Source organism: Aegilops tauschii, chromosome 7 (assembly GCF_002575655.3).
Source record: "Aegilops tauschii subsp. strangulata cultivar AL8/78 chromosome 7, Aet v6.0, whole genome shotgun sequence".
Lineage (NCBI taxonomy): Eukaryota > Viridiplantae > Streptophyta > Magnoliopsida > Poales > Poaceae > Aegilops > Aegilops tauschii.
The window spans coordinates 38337303-38351908 of NC_053041.3; the positions used below are offsets into that span (position 1 = coordinate 38337303).

General features: G+C 45.5%; 2 protein-coding genes and 1 long non-coding RNA gene across 3 annotated transcripts; 1 reads left to right on the forward strand and 2 right to left on the reverse strand.

The window, feature by feature from the left end:
• Positions 1–579: 579 nt before the first annotated feature.
• Positions 580–2605, reverse strand: LOC109774173 (GDSL esterase/lipase At1g29660-like). The gene is made up of 5 exons (XM_020332888.3): positions 2270–2605; positions 1876–2061; positions 1629–1741; positions 1075–1555; positions 580–930 (listed from the first exon to the last, which is right to left on the reverse strand). Exons 1-5 carry the CDS (start codon positions 2562–2564, stop codon positions 731–733), a joined length of 1275 nt encoding a protein of 424 aa, XP_020188477.1. The 5' UTR covers positions 2565–2605; the 3' UTR covers positions 580–730.
• Positions 2606–5249: 2644 nt separating this feature from the next.
• Positions 5250–7065, forward strand: LOC109774161 (putative inorganic phosphate transporter 1-13). The gene is made up of 2 exons (XM_020332876.1): positions 5250–5879; positions 6025–7065. The coding sequence occupies exons 1-2, from the start codon at positions 5250–5252 to the stop codon at positions 7063–7065; spliced, it is 1671 nt and encodes a 556-aa protein (XP_020188465.1).
• A 3483-nt stretch (positions 7066–10548) lies between these two features.
• Positions 10549–13329, reverse strand: LOC109774167 (uncharacterized). Its single transcript, XR_012189142.1, has 5 exons — positions 12918–13329; positions 11675–11752; positions 11515–11573; positions 11124–11426; positions 10549–10764 (listed from the first exon to the last, which is right to left on the reverse strand). It is a non-coding gene; the product is annotated as an uncharacterized lncRNA (long non-coding RNA).
• Positions 13330–14606: the final 1277 nt, after the last annotated feature.

A 14606-nucleotide genomic window follows, 5' to 3' on the forward strand; every position in this document is an offset into this window, starting at 1 on the left:
CCATGGAGCTCGTTTTTCAAAAAAAAAAATGTTTAAAAGTTTCAAAAAATGCCAATTTTTTTTCTAGAAATACATATGCATATTCTTCAAGTATGTATAAATTTTCATCCACCAATTTGATTATTTGCATGCTACACAAAAAATGACAAATATCTGACACAAATACAACAAATAAAAAGCCTATTTCAATCCGTGTATTTGTCTTTTTTGTGTACATCACATATGAATATATATGTTCATGAAAATTTATACATGTATACTAAAAGTATATGCCTACATGAAAACATTTTTTCAGATTTTTTGACATGTGGTAAAGGTATTTTGGCTGGAAAATATATATATAGCTCAATGGAGCCCGGCCTCTGCGAGCACTTTTCGGATATTAGCAAGCTATTTCCATGTGATGACTCATGTGAAAATGCTGCTAGTCATGCTCAATCTTTGCTCCCGTGGTTTGAAACATCTATACTGCGGTGAACCATGCGTTTGTGATCATCAAGATAACTTTCTTGGTCCGTTGCAAGAAGCACAGGGCACAAAGCTAATTTTGGACGTAGACAATGGTACAAAGAAGATCAATAGGAGTAACCTTTATTAGTATCATAGGTACTAGAAAGGTCATAATGACCTATTTTATTCTCCATGGCATACTTATTGCGTATTCCAGTTGCTCCAATTGCACAATTGGAGTGGAAACAAATACGTACTACTAAAATACCACAAGAAGAGATTATTTTTTCTCCAACAGAGCCTTAAAGGTAACTGGAAATGTAAACTGGGGTGGACCATAGTAGAACGCAGCGGCTGTCAGCTTGGCGGCCCTATCCGTCATGAACTCCGGGTCCCAGAACCAGTAACCGTCTGGGTTGTAGCAGTACGTCCAGTCTGGGTAGCCCCACTGGCTGCACGAGTCCTTGGTATTCACTAGCCCTGCATGCCATACAACAAAACAATTATACAATGAAACAAACCACAATTAAATGAGCATTGGACACACATGTGCTTTATGGTAAATAGAGCATCGGTGCTTGGTTAATTTTCAACAAAAAAGAGTATTTTTTATGTGCTTTGTACCATAATTTGCTGGGTGGGCGAAGACAGCCGTGGTGAAGCCGTAGAAGTCGCCGATGGAGTAGGAGAGCCCCTGTTTCTTGGACGAGAGGCTGGCCATGAGGGATTTGAGGGCGGCGTCAAACGCGGTGGCGTTTTCGTTCAGGCTCTGGTCGCAGACATAGTTGTAGTTGTAGGGTTGCGGCTTGCAGCCAATGAGTCCAACATTGACGATGGCCATCTTCCTGGCGCCCATGTCATAGAGGGACGAGATGGCTTCCCCGTAAAGGGTGATGAGCTCCTGGAGCTCGGTCTGTGATCGTGGATATCGGGACTCGACGTTCCATCTTGGATCGAGGTCCTGGCCACCGGTGCCAATTAGGAAGAAGGACTTGGAGAGGAGCTCGCGCACTTTGGCGTCGCCACCCAGCTTGGCCTCCATCTGGGACCTCGTCGCCTTGAAGTGCTCAAGCTGCTTCGGCAACGAGATGGACCGTTCTCCGTTCTGCATGCATCTCTCATTTTAAATATTGGTAAGTTCCCACAGGTAGAAATTTAGTGCAATGGGTTGAACTTACGGTGGAGATTTTGATACCGGAACCCGCTGAGGCGTAGTTGGCGCCCCACATGTTGAGCCCACCGTTCAACGACATGTAAGCTGGAGGGCTCTGCTGGAAGCCGATAGATGTTGCTGGACACCATGAAACGAAACAGCCGATCAATCATGGATGATCGACGAGTAGCCGTATGATCTGTTAATGCAGAGGCTAGGGATATCCTCCTTTTCTAAAAAAAGGATGTATCATGGGTTTGGCACGCACTTACCGACAGTGTCAGCCAAGTTGGCTCCGTTGCTGAACCTGCCGCTGCTAGATTGGGAGACTTGAGGGGGGTACCCCTCCTCCGTTTCGACCTTGGGCAAGTATGCATTGTTGCCGACGTCCAACGCCCCGTCTCCGAACACGAACATGGCCGGTGGAGGCACGGGCTTCGCCGGCTTTACCTCGTCGTCTATTTTCACCAGAACATGCATTATATTATACTCCATCCGTTCCAAAATAGATGATCCAACTTTGTACTAACTTTAATACAAAGTTAGTACAAAGTTGGGTCATCTATTTTGGAACGGAGGGAGTACTATTTCATCGCAAACCCAACACCCAATCAACATATTCAAAATTAAAGAGAATTTTAAAAATTATAATGAAAGAGTACGTACGGCAGAATGTCTTGCAGTCGGGGCAGAGGACGATGCACTGCTGGGGGCAGCGGTCGGGGCAGGTGCTCGTGCACCCCGGCCTCTTCCCGTCGGTGTCCTTGCAGGTGACGTTCCTGGGAGGGACGGCCTCCCCCTCCCCCTCGTTGCCGTCTGGGGAGCCCGGAGACGGGTATGAGCCCGGGGATGGATACGAATCCGGGGAGCTTGGGGACGACCGGTATTGCGCCGATGCCGACGCCGACATTGCTAGCAGGCAGAGGATGCCCACCCTGAGCACACTAACACGCACCGTCATTGCTGCTGCCAACTGGTCCAAGCTAATCGATGGAAAGACAACGTATGCTGCTGCCGCTGGCCGTTGTGATCGAGGGCCTCAAGGATATCCTTATATAGTAGTATGGTTATAGTCAGCACAGCATGCTGGGTTAATGGCGAGCGTTGACCTAGATTGCCGGACCAGCAATGTAAGTAGCCGAACTGTCTTATTAACGACGACAAGTATCAAGCAAGATTTAATCAAGATACTCTTGGAATACAAGTATAGAACAGATCAAGTCGGCAACTCATAAGATTCTCCGGAGCAGTCGAGGCCGGTGCCTCGGGGTGAGGATATATATATATGCTTCAATAGGTAATGCAACTGCAGCTGGAGAATTGTACGCGCAGGCAGCGGGAAACAACCCATGGATGAACTGGAGAGATAGAGAGTAGCCTGTGCGTGCGATCGGGCTGACGGCAGACCTACGCGTCCATGCTTCATATTAGTAACTACGGAATGCAGGAGACTAAGTCAAGGCCTCACAAGTCAAATCTTGAGATGATATGCCTCCTCACGTGCTCATGCTTGAAATCTGAAATCTTCGAAACTAAGTCGGTCGCCTCAAAAGTCAGAGCGCACAATTTTTGTACTTTATTTTTTTGAACACGCCAGAGCTCATAACTGTGACTTACCTAGTAGCCATGGAGGGCGTCCTAGCGATTGGATTTCAATGGAATCCAATTTTGTAGATGATCTTGATTTGTGGCTGGGTGCATATCTCGTCTATATTTGCATGATTTTGGTTTAATTGCCTCGGTAAAAATCGATAAATCTTATTCGAGAATGAAAAAAACTACACCCACCTTCTGTCCTGGAAATACAAGAGTATGTGCAGCGGTAGAGAAAAGCTTCCGACTAGCCAACAGAGGGAATACTTGGCAAACCATTTGTCGAGATGATATTGGCCTTCACCGAGTCCTCGTCGCACTTGGCGAAGAAGCTATTTCAGTTTTCACTCGGCGAAATGTGTATTGTAACAGGAAATTACACTATCATAACAGGAAGAATACACTTAAGCAATATAAATGAATAACAAGAATGGATCCTACCATCAAAGCTCCAATCCAATTCAGAATCATGATTCTGACTAGCTTGACAGCCGCCTCCTCCTACCACTCTGTCCCCCCTTCCTCTCGCCACTGCTAGAGACCAATGGCCAGGCTAAGTCCCGACGCTAGTCGATGAAGGCGTCAGCGAGGAGATCTCTGCCCTAGTAACCATAACCGGCGAGATGCGATCTACAAGCGAAGACTTGAGCTAGAGGATATGGTTGTGCAGCGGTGGCGGTGGTGTTTTCGGCCAGGCAGGCGATCTCTCGTGGTGAGCTGTCGGTGGCCACAATCCGGTCTGGAGATACACGAATGCCAGCGGCAACATTCTGCATCCCAACGAGGCGACCCTTCACTCGAACGCGTGGATGGCACAGTGGTCCTGCACTATGAGGCGGTTATCGCTCCAGGCCGGAGGGTCTTGGACCTCCATATCTAATAGCAACGGCGAGTATGTTTTGCCGACCAATTTTGTTTGACAGAAGAGGAAGGCGGAGCATGAGGACGGTGCAGCACTGCTGTAGTATCCCCAATTGGGATATTGGCGGTGCCAGTGACCTTACTCCCTCGCCAATTTTCCTCGTATGTGCGCGTCGGCGAGACCTTCGTCCTTCCGAACCTTCGGTGGTCACCGATACTTGTTGCGGTTTGACTGTATGCTTGTGTGGGTATGGTCTTCACTTGCATGGCATCTCACGTCAAGACTGTGCTATACATGTAACAGCTCAGATCATGGAAAATGGTGGCGACAACACATGATGACTTTGATTTGGTGGTGCTTCTCGAGTACTCGGCCTCGAGGTCCGGGTGAAAACCCAAGGTTTGAACCTAATTGGTTATACCTAACAATGGCGGAAATTTTGCATTGTTACCTTGTTGTAAGCACTGCTCAGATGTGCTCGACCTTATCTTCGGGGTGAAAACCCAGGTTTTGAGCTTTTGTGCTCAGATCCGGAGACATCGGCGCTTGACTGCCATTTCCTTCCTGGAGGCGTTCTGTTGGAGAACCTTTCTTGATGTTTTTGTGATCTCACGAAATGGTTGGTGTGGATGGTCTATGTTATAGTTCGTCGGTCACTGTTTTGATCGCTTCTTAGTTTTTTCCTTTTCACTTTCCTCCACCTAGGTAGAGTTTCGGTCTTGTATGACTTTGCTCTTTACCGGCATAATTCTTTGTGTGTACGTGCGCGCGTTAGTGTTGCTTGTGTGCATCCTAGTTATGCAAAGACCGGGTTCATTCTAATTGTGTTTGTATCCCGTTGAATAAAAACAACCTTTATCAAGAATGACTAATCAGATACCCTGATCTTGTTGTTTCCGCCCTTTTGTCTCGATACGGAACAACTGTAGTCGTCGTCTTCATTCTGTTGCCGTCTTCCTTTTTTAGCAAAAGCGTAGGGCTAAACGACTTCGTCAGCAAAGTTGTCAATTTATGTGTTCTTCGGAGAATGTAAGGTGGATGTGATGCGGCTGGGGGCGCCCTCGTAATCATATTCCACGGGACATTCGTCCAGCTGTATAGTACATGGCAAAAATCACTACGTTCTATATATGGCAAACATGAAGCAGTTGGTTTTCCAGGGGAAATTTTTACCCAGAGACTACCGCTACAATGTTCACGACCTGGCCTGCGAGGAGGCACGCGTGCAGCTCCCTCTTCTGCCACCTCCATGGCGCCGGGAGCGCCATGCTGTACCGCGTGCTGGACGCGGTGACGTCGGTGAAATGCGAGACGCGGCGGGCTCGCAAGCAGATCAAGGTGCTGGAGGCCCTCGACGTCGCCGGGACGCAGCTATACCACTTCACCACCATCGTCATCGCCGGCATGGGTTTCTTCACGGACGCCTACGACCTGTTCTCGGTCTCCCTCATCGCCGACCTCCTGGGCCGCATCTACTACCACTCGGCGGACGGCAGGCTCCCCGGTAACGTTGCCGGCGCCGTCAGCGGCGTGGCGCTCTGCGGCACGGTCCTGGGGCAGCTCTTCTTCGGCTGGCTCGGCGACAGGATGGGGCGGAAGCTGATCTACGGCGTCACGCTCAAGCTCATGGTGGTGTGCTCGCTCGCGTCCGGCCTCTCCTTCCACAACAAGCCCGAGTGCGTCGTGGCCACGTTGTGCTTCTTCCGCTTCTGGCTCGGCTTCGGCATCGGCGGCGACTACCCGCTTTCGGCCACCATCATGTCTGAGTATGCCAACAAGAGGACTCGCGGTGCCTTCATAGCAGCAGTCTTCGCTATGCAGGTGTGTAAGTAAAACCATCACAATATTTTTTGGACCCTATGCTGCATCTCATTCTTAATCTATAGCCCGCTTCACTTTTCTCTCGTCTAACTCACTCAAAGATAATATTTTAATTCTTATCTTATTATGCTTGCACTGCATAAAGGGTCTTGGGAACTTGGCTGCTGGGGCTGTTGTTCTGGTGCTCTCTGCGAGCTTCAAGAACACGGCCGCGTATGATACTGACCAGCTCGGGCAAGCAGACTACGTGTGGCGCATAGTACTCATGCTCGGCGCCGTTCCTGCCCTGCTCACCTACTACTGGCGCATGAAGATGCCCGAGACGGCGCGCTACACCGCGCTCATCACCAAGAACCTCAAGCTAGCGGCGTCTGACATGGCCGCCGTCCTGAACATCGACTTCGTGTCGGACATGGACGCGGAGGCTGTCGTCAAGCAGGACGAGTTCGGCCTCTTCTCCATGGAGTTCCTTCACAAGCATGGCCGCCAGCTCCTCGGAACCACCGTGTGCTGGTTCGTCCTTGATGTCGTCTTCTACTCCCTCAACCTCTTCATGAAGGACATTTTCAACGGCATCGGCTGGTTTGGAGACGCGGCCGAGATGAGCCCTCTCGAGCAGACCTACAAGATAGCCCGCACGCAGGCCATCATCGTGGTCGGCGGTTCCCTGCCAGGGTACTTCCTCACCGTCCTCTTCGTTGACCGCATCGGCCGCATCAAGATCCAGCTCATGGGGTTCACCATGATGACCATCTTCATGATCGGGCTCGCCGCGCCCTACAAGTTCTGGTCCAAACCCAACATGCACGCAGGCTTCGCCATCATGTATGCATTGATCCTCTTCTTCTCAAACTTCGGCCCCAACTCCACCACCTTCATCCTGCCCACCGAGATATTCCCGACGCGGCTGCGGTCGACATGCAATGGCATATCGGCTGCCGGGGGTAAGTGTGGTGCCATCATCGGTGTTCTCTGGTTCCAGTATTCTCATACAAGCATCCGGAGCTCTCTCCTTCTTCTGGCAGGGTGCAACCTGGTTGGGGTCATGTTCACTCTTGCCTTGCCGGAATCCAAAGGGATGTCACTGGAGGATATCACCGGGGAAATGGAGGAAGAAAGCGAACCATCTCAAGAATCTGCAACCATTGCTGAAGTTGAGTTCATCCATAGCGTGGAAGTTTTGTAACCAGTACCATTCATCCTGGTTGCTGATTTTAGTGTCTTCTCAAAATTACTCGAACATTGGAAACTTGTATCTTTGAGATGTTTGGATTATATAGTGTTCAGTGTGACATGAGATGGGATAGACTCCAAACGAAGTGGCAATAACATAACTAAATCTAGCCATAGCAAATAGTAGAGCAAATTTCAGTTTTACCACTTCCTTTACTCCTCTTATCCATATTACTTGCCGCTGGTTTAGTACAACTTTAATACAGAAATGTACTAAAGCAGCGACAAGTAATCCCTATGAGCCTACAAGATATTGAACCCAGGAGGTTGTGAGCACGTTTTTTTTTTGCATGGTAATACATGTCTCATCTATAAGGTTGTGAGCACGTTGATAGCCACTAGAACCAACCAGATTTGGTGATACATACGTAGCACAGTTTCTTATCAACAAGAATTGATTTACTGTAGCAGAACAAACCAGCACTGTAAGACCGGGCAGGACACTGTAGCAAACCGACCGAGGGGGTATTGTAGCTAATGTATTTTTTCAATTTTTAAAATGTTTTTCGAAACACGAACATTTTTAAAAATCCAGAATGATTTTCAAAATTTGAACTTCTTTTAGAAACATGAACATTTTTTGATTTTGTGAACATTTTTTCAAATTTATGAACATTTTTTCAGAATTGTGAACATTTTTCGAAAGTGCGAACAATTTTTCAAATTTGCGAACATTTTCTTGGAAACTTGAACAATTTTTAAAATTTCAGAATATTTTTTAAAAATGCAAACAATATTTCAAATTTATGAGCATTATTTGAAAACACAAACATTTTCTAAAATTTATGAACATTTTTGAACTTTATATACTTTTTCTGAAAACATTTTTTATGTTCTAGGGCATAAGCATTTATTTATTTTTCTCTTTTTTCGTTTTTCTTCTCTTTTCTCGTTAATTCATTTTCCTCCTTTTTGAACTATATTATAATTCTTGAAACCTTTCAAAAACTTGAAAAAAATCTTTGGACTACCAGAAAATGTTCTTATTTTCAAATATTGTTTACAATTTTTTTTGAGATCTAGAATTTGATTCAGAATAATCCCTTTCTTGAATTTTTTGTTCACAAATTTCAAAAATGTTTGTGCTCCAAAAAGTTGATAAATTTTTTAGAAAATATATGGACTGAAATTTTTGTTCAAAATTTTCATCAATTGTTGGGAATTTGTTACCAATTTCGGAAAATTTGTTTAAGTTTCTAAAATTTTCATACACAATTTGTTATGCCAGGATTGTTGACAAATTTCAAGAAATGGTTACAACATAAGGAAATGTTCATGTTAATTGATAATGATGGAAATTGCAAATATCAGAACAATTAATTAGGAAAAACTACATGCTCATGGATGCACCCATCTGGCATAGTCTGGCACACTTCTCTCAACTGGTGTTTTTTGAACTAGTAGTAACCGTGCACGTGAAAATTCACATGTACAGAGAAGATAGTCTGGTAGTAGTAGTCAAAAATATTGCAAACGAACCTAGCATGTTTTTGTACAATCAAGGATGGTCATTCTCACTGTTTGACAAAAGGTACTCCCTGCAAGTGATCTAAAATGGCTTAGAGGGAGTATAATTTAGAAAATCTACTTTTGCAATGCACCTAAGAGCATCTCTAGTAGATTTGTAAAAGGCCCAATCCTGTAAAATAACCGTTATTTTACGGTTTTGGGTGAAAGAAAGCGCCATTCTAGATCCCACAAAACGGTTGGTCCTGTAAAAATTTATACAGCTCCCCTTAAGAAAAACCTCGTCCTGGAGATATGTAGTTTTTGAGGCAAATTTTTTAGCTCCCCCTATACCAGAAAACCGTTGGGGAGAGGGAAGTTTCGCGTCAACCGCCACCGCTAGCTCCTGATTCTGTCCTTCCCCATTGTCGTCGACTGGCCGGCCGACGTCCCCCGCCCTTCCTTGCCTCACTCCCGAAGTCCATCGAGACGTTGGGGAAGAAGATGACAATGAAAAAAAAGAGAGAAAAAGCACCGGCTGATGGAATATTCGTTTTTACGGTACAAATTTGCGGTGTCTATTCAGTGCCAGCCCTCGTGGTACTGCAAATCCATTTTAGGAGGATCCGTAAACTGGTTTTGCAGAACGGTGATTTGTGGGATCTGCTAGAGATGCTCTAAGCATGTTTCTGTACAAAGGCAAGGTCAATCCTCATTATTCCTGAGCTGCTGCCGGCCATTACTATAGTTATTTGATTGCTTGCATGCATGTACAATTTCTTACTTTTCCCTTTCAATTGCATCATGTTATTATGAGTATATGATACGTACTTATGACATATGTACTTCTATTTATATTTGCCTTCATTAAACTACAAGAAAAAACCTTATACACAAAATCTTAACAGTAGCGTTGGATGAAAAGAGGCGATACTGCTAATTAGCCGTAGCGCGTGTCATAACAAGGCACTACTGCTATAGACTTAGCAGTAGCGCGGCGTGATAAAACAACACTACTACTAAAATTGCCCCACCGTTCCCGTCACGCTAGGTTTAGCAGTAGCACACCTCATATAACCGCGCTACTGCTACTTTAATAGTAGTAGCGCATTTTTTGTGCAGGGCGCTATTGCTAAGTTTGAACCTGGCCACATGGCAGGCCCCACTTAGCACTAGCACCTCTCCCAGGGGCGCGCTACTGCTATCTTCTTAGCAGCAGCATGTTTTACACCCAGCGCTACTGCTAATCCACAGCCACCACCTTTTTCCTCCCCCCTCCCCCTCCCCCATCCTCTATTCCTTCACTTTCCCCTAGCTCCCACCTCCTTTCTCCCTCACTTTGCTTCTTCCTCACTACTTGTCCCCCTATTACTCTCCTTCTTCTACCTCTCCACTACAAGGATCCGGGTCTATTGCAACAAAATCGTTTGTCACAATACATGCCGATTTGTGGAGATACGTACCTATTGCCACGAAACAACATTCGTTGACAGCCGTTGCGACTGGACACATGGTAATAGGTTATTGCCACAAAAAAGTAAATGTTGCAATAAAGTGTGTTATTGCAACAACCATATGGGAAGTTGCCACATGTTTTCTTGTGGCAGCACTCACCTGATGCCACAATTTGCTTTGTGGAGATAGCTTTAATGCAACATGTGACGAATCATGGCGACTGATAGCTCGTGGTGATAGACATTTGTGGCAACAACCTATGCCAACGACGCTCGCTTCGTGGCGCATACTCTTACGTGGCAATAGTCAATTGTGGCAATAAACTATGGCAACAATCCTTGTTTCCGTGGCATTAGGCATTTTGCCACGAACTGCTACACTTGTGGAATTAACTTATGGCAACAAATATTCTAGTCGTCGTAACAAGAAATTGCAACATACTAGTTTTGGTGGTGATAAATAGGTATCACAACGGGTGAAATGTTTGTAGCGAGAAACTATTGTGACAATTTAAACTTTTCGTGGTGCTAACATGTGGCAACCGAAAGTGGGTTGTGGTAATAGCCTATTGCAACCGTAAAAAAATACAGGCATTAATTACAATATTTAAAACCATACTTATAATCTGTAGATTCATAAAATTCATATTTCTCATAGCAAATATCCATCAAATGTAATTTAGCCATCCTAATTAAGTGCTAATACTAAATTGTCCGTGATCTAGAGTCCAGTCAAGCTAGTTCTTTGGATCCTGCAATCAAGAAATCAAAAAAGTAGTTCTAGTTAATGAGTTCAACATAACATATGACATACAATTATTCTAGCCCCATTGTTAAAAAGAACTGTTGCCAAACTAAATGGAGTAATATTGTGTCAAAAGCATAAGCACAAGTAGATGCACTAAAATCTTCCGCTATTGATTTAAGTTGTGACAAGATCTATAGTTTCAGTTAAGTTCATGTCCCTAGCTAGCACATATTCATTTTTTTAAGCTGTGACTCGATGCGGCAGCAACACATGGTGAAAGAGAAGAAGCAACCAGCTAATTATGAAGGCCAATGGTGTATAAAATGCAGGTGAACATAAAGAGAAAGCAAGGTTGTGACTTACCATTGCTTTAAACATTCAATATTCCTTGTTGCAGCTTGTATGAGCGCATTTGAAGAAATAACAGTTAGGCTAGCACCTGGAGTCTTACTAGGACAAGATCTCTGTAAAAGAGTATTTTGGAAGTTTGGACTACTATTTTCTTTGCCAATCCTTTTCGTAGGCACCTGCAAATAGAATTGCACTTTTAGCAATGTAAGTAAGCAACATAAATCTTGGAGTTGATCGCCAGCCTCTATATCGCTCTTTTGCAATTTTGAGAACTGTTGCTTCTGTTGCTGGTGTATCTTCCAGGTCCCATCTGTCCTATAAAGCATAAAACAAATGAATATACATAAGCAGTGCATTATCGATGGTAAAATAAGATAACACATATGAAAAAGGTTGTACGCACTATGATATCAGCAACAACGAGTCGATGGATGGTAGGGTAAATGTCCGACCACTTCCTCACTTCAATGAGCAGTGTTGAAGGTTTAGCAATTTAACCCATACAAGGATTTTATGCATTATAGCAAATGCTAGAGATAGCTTAAGTGACATAAAAAATTTACCGGATATGGGTTATCCATGTTGGTTTGTGTATGCTGTTATACTTTCCATCCTTGTTAAGACAGCAGAGCCTTTCCTTCCTGCACACAAAATCAATCAAGGGACTTAGCATTAACAAAGCATTGATGTTGTGCACCATTCAGATAGGTGATTATGAAGTAAGGATGTTGTGTACTAGGAGCATCCTCCCTAGAATTCATCATATGCCCTTGTGTAAGATAATATTAGAATTTGAGTCAATTTAAGAAGAAACGCAATACATAAAGCAGGCATAAAATCAAATCAGTTTAATAAAAAATTAATAAAAATGATAAAAACTACGTTGGGAATGTGGAACGAAATAACTACAAAGCCCCATCTCACACACGTCTCCTCCTCTCTTCTCTCTATTTTCTTTCTCTTCTTGAGCAGATCCATTTATCTCCCCATGATCCGATCACACTACCAAAGGTCCTGATTGTACCACACTGGGTCAATTCCTTCTCACTTTTCTCTCAAGTTTCTCCAATCTCTCCTCTGCTTCTTTGAGTCCAATTGTTTTGAGTGAACAATTCTTCAGTTAACCTCCACATTACACAGCTTGTTTCTATGGACGCCGGGCCAATAATTAATACCTTTTGTTTTGATTCAAAATTATCCATTAAGACGAATATGCAGAACAGAATCATACATGTCCATATTAACAGAAAATGCATCTAGATGGAACTTTATCTGAATCCTCACGACACGGACTTCAATTCAGCCTAGGCAATCTAACGAAAACTACAGAGAGATGCCGGTCCAGGTGCCAGGAACTTGGAGGTTAATACAAGTTGCAGCCTAATTGGCTACTAATTGAAGCAGGAGTAGGGAATACAAAAAAAGACTGATCTACAACGCTTCCTATGGAGGATCAGGGATGCGGCTTGGTGATGAACCTGGTTGCAGCGCTCCACCTCCGGGTCGGCCATGTGGCGAGCAACCCTGACGTAGGCAGGCCGGCACTGCGCTTGCGATGTAGGGGAGAAGACGGGAACTCCGCCGGCGCCGACGGCGCACCGCATCGCTGCCGCCGGCAGCCCAGCCGAGGACGCGGAAACGCGGCCCGTGTCGGCGGGCGCGGAGGAGAGGGGGGAGGGCGAGATCGAGGACTACGACTCCTCGTCGGCGGCACCGCGGGGCGCGCTGGGCAACCGCCGCACCCGATGGACGACTCTAGGATTTCTGGATGTTCTACGATGGGAGGAGATCGGGAGAAAGAACAACCTGAAACATTCTCCGCGCAGTTGACTCCGGTGTGGTTCGCTGTGTAGAGGCAGAGCACGGGGTGTGCCCTCGACCTAGGCAGCCAAAGAGGTCTGCGGGCACGGGACCATGGCGGCACCAGCTATGGGAGTTAGGCGGCGGCGGGCGAGGAGCTGCGCGGTGGTGATAGCGAGTGGATTCGGTGGAGATTGGAGATGAGATGAAGGAAACCGTGTTGATATGGGGGAAAAGTTGTCGATATTGTTGGCGCAATTACCTCATCGTGATCTGTTTGATATTAGTCTCCGTCCAGGCTTCGTATGATGAGTGGGGCCAGGGTAATGTAGCGCGCGTACTTAAATATTTTTTGACCAGATTAGTCTCTATGGGAGGAAGAGAACGGCAAGGGAAAGTGAAAATTGAAGTGAAACAAAAATAGAAATACGAGGCAGTCCAAAAATTTGGAGCGAAACAAATTATAAGTTTTGTTATTATATATCATCTTGCCCGTGACAGGCACTTTACATATACTTGTTGTGTCGGACAGAATGTACTTCTTCTAGGTTTGTACTCCCTCTGTTTCTAAATATAAGTCTTTGAAGAGATTACACTATGAAGCACATACGGAGCAAAATGAATGAATCTATACTTTAAAATGCATTTAGATATATTCGTATGTGGTCCATAGTGAAATTCTACAAAGACTTATATTTAAGAACGGAGGGAGTACAAATTAAGATCACTCATTGTCCAGATCACTAGCTAGTTCTCATTGACATGAAGGCGGAAGCAGCATTTTCCAACGTTTGCACTCATATGAGGTTTAAGGTCATCGCAAACGCCCGCGGTTAAAACGGACACAATATTTGTTTGGGTACACAATGATACGAGCTTCCCCCAAACGTCCACCCGCAATATAAACAAATTCAGACACAATCCATGCAAACTTGACGGAACTCATTCAAACAGATGTACGTTCAATATATATAAATTAGAGAAAAGTATAATTTTCGTCTCTTAACTCTTAGCGAAGTCTAGATTTAGTCCCTCAACTCCAAAACCAGACAACCTACACCCTCAACTCTTGAAACCGGACAAGTTATGTCCCTTGTCTAGGCAGACCCAGTATCACTGCCGCCTTGGCTTGGTTTTGAACGGTCTTTGTCCAGGTGGCATTATTTCTCTCTCCTACATTCTTCCTTCTCACATTGACTTATTGAGCCATTTCATCGAACACATTGTATGCACTTTGTGTGCCGTCAATGGCCAATACCTCGCAATTCCCTCTAGCCAACGATAGGTCACGAGCGCAGGCCTAAGTGAGGTTAGGATCTGCCAGGACCCAGGCCGGCGTCGCGTCGGACTTCGCAAATGCCAAGTGGCATGCCGCATTGCGCCACTCCCACCGGGTCGCTTGTCTGGCCACCGTCTCCTTAGCCATGATGCTGCTCCGCGATTATTAGGATTCGCCGCCGGCATTGAGGCAGTGGAGGAGGCACCCACGCACCTTCGCAATTGCCGGGGGTACCTCCTCCTTCACGATCTTATTGCGCCAGATGATGCACAGCGATGGTGCCAACCAGGCGATGCGAGTGTACCCGCTAAGCGGCGGAGACGTTGGCTCCTCCTTCCTGAGGCGTTACATTTGGAATCCACGATTGTGCCGCAGAGGTGGCGAAGCCGTCTTTGTCTTGGCGTGGTAGCAAGGCG

Excerpts from the sequence above, each read along its gene's own strand:
- LOC109774173 (XM_020332888.3), bottom strand. The coding sequence starts at position 2,564 with ATGACGGTGCGTGTTAGTGTGCTCAGGGTGGGCATCCTCTGCCTGCTA. Across the intron at positions 1,742-1,875 it reads CAACTTGGCTGACACTGTCG|CAACATCTATCGGCTTCCAG; the intron begins GTAAGTGCGTGC and ends CATGGTGTCCAG. Across the intron at positions 931-1,074 it reads CGCCCACCCAGCAAATTATG|GGCTAGTGAATACCAAGGAC; the intron begins GTACAAAGCACA and ends TATGGCATGCAG.
- LOC109774161 (XM_020332876.1), top strand. The coding sequence starts at position 5,250 with ATGTTCACGACCTGGCCTGCGAGGAGGCACGCGTGCAGCTCCCTCTTC. Across the intron at positions 5,880-6,024 it reads CAGCAGTCTTCGCTATGCAG|GGTCTTGGGAACTTGGCTGC; the intron begins GTGTGTAAGTAA and ends CACTGCATAAAG.